At 39.8% G+C, this 12,490-nt stretch overlaps 1 protein-coding gene across 14 annotated transcripts in view; it reads right to left on the bottom strand.

The window, feature by feature from the left end:
* The window catches only part of LOC134640263 (regulating synaptic membrane exocytosis protein 1-like), a 113,260-nt gene that overhangs the window by 45,778 nt on the left and 54,992 nt on the right, over positions 1-12,490 (bottom strand). For all 14 annotated transcript variants that reach the window (XM_063491937.1, XM_063491924.1, XM_063491927.1 and 11 more), the window contains exons 5-6: positions 9,676-9,947; positions 6,446-7,140 (exon numbers count right to left, since the gene is read on the bottom strand). In XM_063491937.1, the coding sequence (XP_063348007.1) occupies positions 6,446-7,140; positions 9,676-9,947 (967 nt within the window). The remainder of the gene's footprint in view (positions 1-6,445; positions 7,141-9,675; positions 9,948-12,490) is intronic.

Below are 12,490 nucleotides of genomic sequence, written 5' to 3'. Positions count from 1 at the left end.
TGATAATAATACTAACGATCAGTTTTAAAGCTGCTATACATCATAAAAGTTCTCAGACAAGTTAATATTGTTAAAGTCTAAATCACAAAATAATTTCCAGAAAGTTCTATTGTCTTTTAACATGGAGCATTTATTGACCGTTCTGACAAAATTATAAAAATTAAATATTATTTGCACATTATTTGCACTTTTTCTACATCCAAAAATGTTTGCAGTTTATTGCTTAAAAATGTATCGTGCAATTTACTTTTTTTTCTGGGGGGTCCAACCGGTCGCAGCAGATGAACCACCCTTGCGTGCACCTGGTTCTGCTGGAGGTTTCTTCCTGTTAAAGGGGAGTTTTTCCTTCCCACTGTCGCCAAAGTGCTTGCTCAAAGGGGGTCATACGATTGTTGGTCTGTTCTCTGTTGTCTTTATATGATTGTAGGTCTATGCCTAGAACATGTTGCTATGATTTGGCGCTGTACAATAAAAACTGAAGTGAACTGATGTAGTCTTAAAAACTCTCAAAAACTGTATGCATCAAACATGATACATGAGACATTGAGGGTTAAATGCAAAGATATCGTTATGAAACTTGAGAAAAGTAAGAATAAAGTTATTAAAATGAGTAATTAATGATTAATGTTTTCTTTGTCTTTAAAATGTAAATTGCAGAATCATTTAAAACTGAAATGCAAAATGTTATTTCAAATTAATAAGCACAGACTTTAAAGGTCATTTTTTGTAAATAAATTTATAAATCTTCCAAAACAAACCTAAGGCATCAACAGGTTTTAGAAAAATAACCGATATAGCTTTATGCCCCAAAAAATCTATATATTTTGTTGAAGAGATATCAGCTGAAATCAAACTAGGCTCAGCCATACTTTTATCTATACCACAAGTAGACGTAGCACGTCAGTGTCACCTTTGTTTACGCAGGCAAGTCATTTACATATTCAGATTTACAGTGGTAGCCTCCTAAGGCAAAGTCTCTTTAAGAAAAGGGCTAAAAATAAATATCTGGAAAGGCAGCTGGGTTTTTGTTATACTTTGTGGATAATACTTACAAAAGTAACTTTGAACCAAAAATCAGCGAGTGAGTAGGTTAAAAAGGAATTTTATAGCACTTTTCACAGATAAAAAGCCATAAAGTGCTTCACAATAAAACACAAGAAATAAAAGCATAACATATCATAACAATTTAAAGCCACAGAATAAAACATAGTCTGTATAAACATGGGCTCAGCTGCTTTGTGATGGAGTTAATGGAGGCTATACAACGTAAAGACAGTGGAAGAGAATTCCACAACCTCGGTGCCACTGCCTGAAATGCCCAATTTCCTTTTCTATTAATTAATTATTAATTTATTCCTAAGATTGTGTTTAGCTCCAGTTCGTGACGTAGACCAAAATCCAAAGCCTGTACACACGGGCTGCAGGGCAGTGCTGCACTGTGCGCAGGACCTCGACGACACTGTTATGACACGGTGTAAAACAGAGCCGAGCATTCCTAGGAGCCGGGGAAGCTATGAGGTTAATGGCTTGTGACAACTTATAGTGATATTATGTAATCTTAAAGCAAATGCTCTGGTGATAGACAACCCAGTTCTTAGTTTCATAATTTGAGCATGAACATAATTTCATGCAGTGGGTGAGCCACATGGCTGAGTGTGTGTGTTTTTGTGTTTCGGCACTTTTAATGGCAACAAAGAAAGAGAAAACTCCACTACGGGCTCAGGACACGGTTTTGAACACAACTTGGAATGGGACTTTAACAACAAATAATATTTTTCACATTTCCTAAAACAGAGACAGTGTGTAATAAGCCCTTTAAAAATAAACCTTTACGATCCTAATAATAGAATATTTACAGAAACCCATCAGGGTGTTTCATGGACTACAAGAAGCCTTTGTGGAGGGTGAATCCACACATAAGGTTTGTCCATGAAATTAACAGGCAAATAGTCTGAGTTACCGTGTGTTAATTTTATGACATTTCTGGTGATTTTACTTTGACTGTCGCTAAAAATTCTTTGAGAAGGTGCCTATGCAGGAAAAGCCTTGGCCACATGGCCTAAATAAAATTTATTCTTTATAAAGAAGAACCTGCACTTTGACCAAAACCACGGGAACCGAATTTATCCAGTCACAGCTCAACAAGACTTTGGCATTTTGTTTTTACAGTGTTCTTAAAACCAAACAAAGAGGAGCAAAAGCATTTGGAATGGACTGTCAAATAAAAGCTGCAAGTGTTACCATGCACGGCTAACTAGCTTACTATCTCTAATAGAGCATGAATTGGTCCAGGATCAGTATTACAACTCAGCAATTACATTTTCTGAGCATTCAGCTAGCAGGAGTCAAGAAGTTAGCCAATTCTTTTTAACTATCACTAGCAAGCCAACATGAGTACCCTAAATTTGCCTAAAACAGCAAACCTAACTTAATAACATATTTATTATGTTGCATAAATTAATAAAGAAAACACTTGCAATGCTTACCATTTATTCCAGAAGAAAGTTTTACATAACCACAGACTTTTTTTATTGCAATGCTATAACATCACAACAATGTGATTGGTCAGTTGTAATGCTGATCATGGACAAACATTATTACGAAAATACAAGAACAACACCAACACAGGGATACAGATACACCCCCTAGTAGTACTGTAAGTTATAATTACTTTTTTACATTTATCCATAGTAAGGATTGGAGATTGCCTTGCTTTTGAAGAGAGACCCAGATGACCACTTGAGGACTTGAAACAATAAGTTCAGTTGGAGCAGCCTCTCTCTGTCTCTCGCTAGCAAAGTTGACCCAGACAACAAAGTAAAGCTAGCTTTCGGCACAGAATCTGATGTATTAGCCAGAGGTCCCTTTACTACGGTTCAGAGCTGCGGACCTGTTTTATATACGCGCAGAATAGTTTCCTATACGAGATCGCTGCAAAAAGTGCAGCCTTACCTAATGTCCACCCTACTGTTACTCATTTTATATTAAGATTTAAAAATCTAGTTGGTATTGGTATGGCGAGTAACCTTAATAGTAATAAATCACACAGAAATAGTACATTCATGTAGTTGTAAAAAGCATGACAATATATTAAGTAGTCCAAAGTATTCAGAATACGTTACTCTAACGTATTCTGAATACGTAACATGGAAATACCCTACACTATACGAGTACCATCTATTGTTTATGACTGTTTATGTCAAGTACCAGCTACTTGACATTACTTACCCTATCACTCAAAAGTCAGTAAAAATCAAACAAGTAAGTAATTTTAGCTCTACACTTCAGTAACTCCATTTAACTTTAACCACAAAGAGACAAAACTCCTTTTAATTTTGTAGCCTACTGTAGGCTACTGTTTAAACAGATTACATTTTCAAAAACACAAATACGTATCTATGCTAAACAGGTTATGCTAGAACATGACTTCACTTGTTTATCTTAGCCTACATCTTACACAGGGCTAGCTAGCTCTAGAGCAAAGGGGCTGTTTGTTTATTTCTGTCTGGTGCCTGGTACAAGGAGACTACATGCAGACACTGAGTACATAATGGACCTTTTCACAAGGTTCATGTTTATAACAAGATTAATGGAACACCAGCACACAGAGTAACTATTAGTTAGCTTTTAACTGTAGCTGATAAAACCTGCCAGCATCAGTTATTTTACTTGGCAAACTCGACTATAATCAATAAGTCTGCCTTTATTTACATCTCTATAAAATCCAAGTAAAAACAATTAATCTAAAATGCAATAAATTAAATACTGCCTGACAGAATTCTCATGTGTTTGTATCATGTTTCCCTTTCTTCCATTGAGAGTGTGAGTTGGTAGCGCATGTTTGTATGTAGGACAATACTTGCACAGATCTACTGTGCCCCGAATTTACAATGATTTACATGCCTGGATGCTCCTTAGCTGCCAGCAACCACATCTTGGCGCTGACCTGGTCTCAGTCTCGAGCTAAAAAAGGAAGCAGCGAATTGCTGCCACACCAATGTGTTTAAAACCTGGCCTGACAGCACACTCTCATCCTAAACCTCCACATGATGAATGTCACAGCAGCTGGTGTGGGTCCAGGCTGGCGCTCCACAGAATGCTCCACACTTTTGCTGGTTTCCAGTGAAAATAAAATTTAATGTAGCATGAGAATACAATCAGTGTGATTGTTGGGTTCTGTTAATTATTATTAGATGAGATGAGGAAAAGAGAGGTGAACTCTAAGAGTCATGAGTGATCTTTAAAGGTCCAAAAACCTTTTTAGAAAATCCATGTATCCTTACGTTATCACTTAGCTGAATGACATTACTTAAGCTTGCTGTTACAGTACATGTCTCAAAGGGTACAAACTGCTATCTAACTGCTATTTATGACTAGCTACTAACTACCTAAGAACCCAACTCTCATCACCAGCTACGATCCTCTGGACTAAAATTCAGGTAAGTTTGTGAGAGGAGTTTGCTCTCTACGCAAATTTCTTGATCCATTTTGAAATGACAGGGCCCACAGGACAAGTGGCAAGAATGTGACTCCCAGGAAGTGATATAAAAACAGCAGCTCTGAAATATGAGACTGGTCATATTTAAATCAGGCAATGCTTTTGTAGCACTGGTTACAAGCTGCTAAACAGTGAAAAATATGACTTCCCTCCAGCTGTGTATATTTATTTATGGCTTGTATTATTTTTAACACAGTTGGATACATAGCAGCCAGTCCAAATGCCTTGGAATGGTTAGTAGTGAAGTGACATAACCCAGCTTGGACATGACAAGGTTAGAGTGTAAACAGTTGTGTGTGCTCAGGCTTGGGGACATAGTTGGCTATGCAAAGCCACAGAAGGTCAAGCCTGGGATTAACTGGGGTCAAACTGCCCCCATCACAAACACACTACACGCACACACGTACATGTGTGCTCAGTGTGGGATTGTCCTCCCTCAGGGCCAAGCTGAAAACAATACAATATGACACACAGGAAAACGTTCAGATACACACACTTGTTAACATGCATGGCAGTTTATTGGGTAGCTGCTCATTTTGACAACCCGGACTGCCGGCTACAGCCTGTTGCATGCACGGCACACAAAACATTAGAGAATATCGCAGGACGTGCCACGTTTCTGCAGGCACAGCCAGACCACGCCTCTCAAATGTTGCCTTTGCAAAGCTTGTTCTCAAGCCGTTTGGTGTGTAACACATGAGGTTTTAGCGCTTCACTAAGCATTATAAAAAAACTTGATAAATGAGCAGTGCTTCTCCAAATCAGGAGGTTACATCAGAGTCGCCTCACCTGTGATCAGCGAGCACACGATGTTAAAGAAGCGAAACGTTTGTAGACTCACAGACTAACACAGTGCAAGTGAGGATCACAGATGGAAACCGAACAACTGTCTGCACTTCTTAAATTCATTTCCCATAATATATTGGTCAGATGGGAGCGTTCAAACATACACACTGCAAGTGCAGCGCCAATACAATGAAATGCATGATGTGAAATAAATTCTGTTAGTAAGGTGGGGATTTTTATGTGCCTAATGCTAAAGACCCACACAGTCTAGTGGGTGCCCTGGAGACTGGAATATAATAAAAAATAATATAACATTAACACAATGTCCTCCAGGGATCCCACTCTGGGTTGTCCATCGGGATCTAGCTTTCTTTTTTTTAAGTAATTGCTTCACATGTTACTTAGTATAGCTACAGTCCAGCATTAAACCCTTTACAAGTGAGAAAGCACTAAATGAAGGTTTATGTTCATTCCAAATATTCTAACCGAACCAAAATCAGTGGATGAATGTGAGCTAAGAAAGTAAAAGAATATAAAGTTGTAATCTTTATGTGGTAGTCTTTAGAGGTCTTTATGGACTTTCCAGCTGATTTTATATATGCAAAACATAATAATAACAGCAGGCTAATAAAATACATGCGCTAGCTCAAAGCTTTTGTATTAAAGAAAAAATCACCGGTCCTTAAGCCGCCATGCCGTCAGGCTTATAATACACACTTTTATTGTGAAAGGCAATTTTTAAAAAGCTGGATTTTTTTTAAATAATTGAAAATGAATGATCATCTTATTTTATTTATTTGATCTTAACTTACATCTTACTTACTAAAATTTTTTATTATTTTGCATGACTATAAATTTCCATCCTTTATATTATATTGTCTTCCTGGTTGATGATAGTTCACAGCAAAAAAACACATTAAAACAGAGATTTTGGTTTTAAAATCTAAATCAAAAATGTTGTCGCTTGAAGAACAAGGCTAATGTACCGCTCTGACTTAAGATGCCATAAACAAAGGGTAGGGTGGATCATTTCCTCATCTTCTGTCAAAATAAATATCTCGTGTAATTGAATGGACGGATAAACAAACAAATGACCAGACAGATATCAATATATGTCACAGTTTCTTCATGAACAGAAGGTAATGATGGATATTCTCTCACCTCTCTCGCTGACACTTTCAATCTCGGCATCCTCACAGCTGCTGTACTCAGGCGTGGTCCCGCCCTCCTCCTCCGAACTACTGACGCTCGTTTGTCTCTTCCCTCCGGCCCCCTGCCCTCGTTTTGACTTGTAGGGCCGCGGCGGTGGCGGACGCAGAGATTCCGATTGGTCAGAGCTTAGCGAATCGTTGCGCAGCATGCTCTCAGCTTTGTCCCGTTTGGTCCGTTTCACTGAGGGTCCCTGGCCCGGGGCTGAGCCAGGACCTGAATCAGGAGGTTCTCTGAGTTCAGGGGGAGGGGCTTGCTGTGAAAGAGCATGTTCATGCAGCCCCCCTACCCCACCCGCCGTCCTCTGTCCAGGTCGGGCACCGTCCCCGACCTCACCTCCCCCTGCGCCTGTGCCTCGACCCTGCCCGGGCACAGGATGGCCCCTGCCTCCAGGAGGTACGGGCCCTGCCTGTCGAGGGGGCGCACCGGTGTGGTCCATGTGATGGTAATCCCCCTCTTCTGTCCGTCTTACTCCAACACCTCCCACAGGATCGTGCTCCAGAGAACGTCCCTTTGTCAGGCGCCGACTTTCCCTGCGTTCCCTAGACTCCCCCCTGAGGTCCCGGTCCATGGAGACTTGAGTCTTCAGCCTGGGCTGGCCTTGCCGCCGCTCTCCCCGACCAGCTCCTCCACCCCGTCCATTCCTCCTGAGGAGGGAAAGTACACAGGGGTGATGAGGGGTGATGTCACACAAGATATTGGTTTGGTTAGAGAACTGTTCAGCAGGAAGCTTACAACGGCAACGTGTTAGTGACAATGTTACACAGGTTAATGCAAACTGAATCATCTCATTGTTTTAGCCTTCACTGCCAATAATAATTAACCTGTAAATCAGTATCTGTCACTCGGGGTGTCACAGGGCATTACATCATCACTTAACAAGTCAGCGATAGGGTGTTTTGTCAGACAATCTGAAATTCTGAAGTTTTCTGTTCCCATTGAGCTAACAATAAATCATCACATGTGCGCGTAAGAAGACTCTTCAATGAGTAGTTATATGATTCATTTGGCGGAAAGTGAGTCACAAACCGAGCATCACAGACAGCTGTGATAGCACGTGGAGAGTGGAAGACTTTGGTTAATGTATGTGGCTGCTTTTAGCTTCTGCTTATACAATGTATCCACTTAAGCCATGTGTGATAAATGCCACTGGTGTGATCTGCATCTGTTACCGTTTCATTGTTAACATTAGTGTCCACTAATAGAATGTCACAAGTGAAAACTCATTCTACTATTAAGTGTGCTGGAAGTAGCCTCATTCTTCCATTACAATGAATGGCATAGGAAACAATGCTAAGAGGCATAATCCATCATTGTATAATGGAAGCAAATGAGGAATGTGGGAGATGGTGCTCAATAACACAAGCATTAGGACTGCTTTCTTTCTGTTGGCTGAGACAACACAAGATAAAATGGGCACTTTTTAACAATTTTACACATTTCACTTGCTCTTGAGGAGGTTTATGAAGTTTAATTATCTGGTGAATCCAGGAATCCATTGTTTTTCTTTTTTTATTATTCCTCAAAACAACCTAATGCAGCGATGTTAGTGGTCATTGTCTATGGAAGTGATATGATCTGAAAGAGAGTACCATCACTCCAGAGTAACTCCAGCGCGTGCAGCACCTTCTCATTTTTCAAATTAAGGTGGATCCCTCCATTACTGAGTCACAGTATCAGAGGGTGACAAATTAAGGGTGAATCATATGCTGTTGCCTTCACAGTACTCAGGCCTTAGATGGATTGATCACATTCTGCGTGGGAGTTTTTTGAGTATTGAGCTCTTGTCACCTCATTATGTAAATGTAGCAGCAATTTTACACATTGATCTTCATCTCTGTATCTGCATGCTACCATAAAATCCACAGGGTACCTGCACAGATATTAAATGCACATGTTGCTGCAAACAGTGGAAATGTATAAAATTGAGCCCAGAGGTGTACATAGACTCATCATGGGCATGGACACTTAATGGGAACATTGGACTTTTAATTATGTTTAATTAACTGTTCTTTTTCAGGGGTAGAAAAAAATCGTACAGCATACATCCTTAATTACTTTATAAAACAAGAACTGGGTGCACATTTATATTTGTATTAGTATTATTATTATTATTATTATCATTATTAATATTATTATTTTCTCTAATCCACAAAAGATCTAAATTATACACACAGTCTCAATTACATGATTCATGCATAAAAAATTATTGATTACAACTGGTAGTTTCTCTTTCCAGCATAATGAGTATTTGTTTTGGTATTTGGAGTATTTGGACTGACCAATACACAAATGGAAAGTGTGCTGCCACATGAACAAGTCAAATGCCTGAAAAGTTTTATGGTCAGACAAATTCAAGCTACTAACCACAATGACAAGAGGTATGTTTGGAGGAGTAAAAGCGAGCCTTTCAGAGCTAAAAAAAAACTGTACCAGCAGCCAAGCATGGTGGTGGTAGTGTTGTGCTCTGGGCTAGCAATAGTAGTACACTGTAAAAGTTAATAATAGAATAATGAAGAAGAAGAACTACCTCCAAATTCTTCAACTTCCCCACAGATCAACAGCTGGATGGTTGAAACACAATTGGGTGTTCCAACAGGACAATGATCCCAAACCCACATCAAAAGTGGTTTTGTAATGGTTAAACAGGGTCATATTAAGCGTGTGGAATTCCCAACGCCCCAATCTGAATGTGGACTACATTTCAAAGCTGGGTTCATCCCAGGAAACCAACCAATTTGAGTAAAAAATATCAATTCTGCCAAGATGAGGGGTCAAATATGCAGCTAGAATTAAGTCAGAAGCTTATTGATGGCTACCAAAAGTATGTGGTTGAGGGACAACATGCATATAATTAAACCTGTAAGTCTACTTTGACCCCATGTGGATTTGAGAAAATCCAAAATAAATGCAAACTTGTGCAGCCAATTCTTGTTTTTTAAAGAGATTAAATCAATCATTTCACCTTGGAAAAATAACTTGACCACAACAGCATTTAAAAAAAAACTTTGTCAGCAAATTACTCTCTCTCCTTTATATTTTAACATTGAACATTTCACACTTTTTCAGTGATGTTCGTCACACCCATGAGGTAAAAGAATAAAATATGTCTTTTGTTTGCCCATGTCTGCATATGCATTTTGCCACAGAAACACGAGTTCTACTTTATAGCTCCGCCTTACGTGTCTCGTGGTGGTTCACTGAGCGACCGAGCATCAGTGCCAGGCGCGGTCCCAGGTGCGCTCGGTCGGTTGGGGTCATAGATTGCAGTGGTGGACCCCGGTGGTGCTTGGGAGCGAGATCTGAGCTTCTTATCCCCGGGAGCTTGGCACACTGACGGCTCGCTGACGGCTGAACCGAGGCCAGCGGGCTTCCCGGGGGGCCCGGTGAACCACTCCCCTGGCTTGGTCAGAATCTCCTGCTGCTTTCGGCAGTTATTGCACACCCAGATCACCTAAGATGGAAGGAGCACGGGTGGGGATTACAATAACAGCCATACGACACAGGCATCTTTATCAGCTAATCTGCCAACAAGCTGTCATCACAGAGGTTCTGCACAAACAGATCAGATAATATATGACATATACTTGCATAACACGACAGTGAAGTAGTGGTGAGGAGCTGAACACTTTTCACATTAGTATCACAATAAGGTGCCGAAGAGAAAGGAAATATTCTTTACTGCAGTTAGTAGAAATCATCTCAGCCAAGTATTTTGCCAAGCACTAATCTGAGGCACGGCTGTGACTGTCAAACAGGAAATGGAACAATGCACTTCCTAAAGAGCTGCTCTGCTGCCCAGAAAAAGGTTTTTATGGAAGCTTTTTAAGATCAACATCAAGGCAGTTATAGCAGGGAGCAGCTTTGCTTCCACTGTGGGCCGCTCTTGGCCTCCAAATGAGGAACACAAAGCCAACTGGATAATGAAAGGACACTCAAGTCGCTGCCAAACTGATATCTCCCGTCTTCTTTCCTTCTATTTGTCCCATCACACATATGCACACTGACTATACATTGGCTGTGCTGATCCACTACGGCAAAGAGTGAGTCCAAACGCAGACACGTGACACACGCATCAGACCCACACAGCTGAGTGAATTGCATAACCACTTCGGGATGTAGTGATTACTTGATGTTAACCCTTTTTGACAGTGACAGCTAATTCAGTTTCAAGCGACCAACAGACTTTGTACCACGTACAGTATGTGGCACACTCAGACTTGGCTCCAAACAAAGCACCAAAGAAGCCTTTGACGCCAGTTTCCAGTACTCAGCTGCTGTTAGATACTGCATTCATTCTATGAACAGACTGTAATCACTACGTTAAAGAAATGGCATCAAGTATAAGATGACACTTTTCCCCTCTCTGGTCCTCTTGTGCTGTGCAGCTAATGCCTTAAACCTGCATTTCTTTCTAATGGCCATCAGGCGGCGACTCTGGTTTCAAAAAGAAGCGTGACTAGAAGCTTTCAGCTACCTTGGACTGTAACCTCAGTAAACACCTTATGGTCTTGCTCTATAGTTTAAAGTCTTGTTGAGGACAACATAATGTTCATTTTGTGCACCGTGGTCCCCATTAAAGCTGAAAAGCTTTAGGACAGGCCTACTGAGTGACTGACTAGTCACTTCTATAGACTGTATATTAAAGATGGATGCAACCCACCACCATGCTAGCGTTTCCTATTTATCATGTTTTTGACTATATATGCTGGGTTTATAGTTGTTTTTTTAATTGTTTTTAATGATCATTTCTTCTGTGTTTCTATTTTATATGCTTATGTGTTTTTTTGCATTTGTTGTGGACAGCAAAGAAAAAATATCATTGTACAGGGCAACATGTTTTCCACTGTGCATATAGCAAAAAACTTGAAAACTTATTCAGTGTCTGTTCTGGACTTGGCCTTTCTGTTGCTCTCCCCAACTTCAGCTTTCCATGTATCCACTATCTTCAACCGTCTTCTTTTGACTATATTTCTAAGACTTCAAAGAATCTAAACTTCAGACCAGGGTAATCAATATTTAGCTATTGATCCAAACCTGACCTTAAGAAGCTAGATGAGGGATTGCGAAGATGAGTCAATCTATGGTGTTGAAGTATTCAATTCAGTTCTATTTTGTTCTGTGTTTACTATACCAACACGTCAGCAGTCTTCACTCATAACACTTTGGAGGTATTTCATACCTGCTACTGTAGCTTTTCTTTCTACATCTGTAGAGCTTGCAAAGCTTGCAGTCGTTTTTTGTGGTCAAGTGAAAAGCTCAGGAGTACACAATTCTTTTTCATGCTGGCTTCTCTTTCATTTTGGTCTAATATTTAGATTTAGATTTTGCGTTATTATGGTAACATAAGGTGTCGTAAAACCACCTGATGCTATATCATCATCAATGACTCTTGTCAGCTCCACTCCACGAGCTCAGATGAGGAGGTGTTCACACAGTGAGAGCAGGGAAAGCACCTTGTCTGTAAATGACAGCAGTAAACAGTAAAGACTCTCACACTAAGACCTTTTCAAATAAATTAGGTGAAAAAGATTAACACTTGATTTATTTCGATCCAGTTGGCATTTATTATTTTATAAATGAATACCAGACCGATATACATTTATACCGGGACATATTCATTTTAGCTTAGAAAGTTGCAAAAACAGTATAACAGTGTAACTAAAGCCTGATGTTGCTTAACACATAATTATTTAACAGTGCTATAGTACTGACACTTGGTATCTGCATGGTATCTTGGTATCAGCATCAAAATTGGAAAAAGTTTGCTACATTTTTGTACATCTGACTCGCCTTTCTTGTTTTCACTGCTAAATGTGGAGAGATCAGAACTTTCTGATACCTTGAATAGTTTTTCTATCATTTCTTTTTTTCTTAAACAATAAAATGAAAAAGAGAAAAGGCAAATGTAACATCTTTGGAGCTTCAGCTTTAGCCTAAATAGATTTGTCAAAAATTGAGCACAGCACCAGCTGGTAACATCCATCCACCCATTCA

This window comes from Pelmatolapia mariae, linkage group LG13 (genome assembly GCF_036321145.2).
Source record: "Pelmatolapia mariae isolate MD_Pm_ZW linkage group LG13, Pm_UMD_F_2, whole genome shotgun sequence".
Classification (NCBI taxonomy): domain Eukaryota; kingdom Metazoa; phylum Chordata; class Actinopteri; order Cichliformes; family Cichlidae; genus Pelmatolapia; species Pelmatolapia mariae.
The sequence above is the reverse complement of the archived record's forward strand: the minus strand, read 5'-3'. Positions and strand labels throughout refer to the sequence as shown.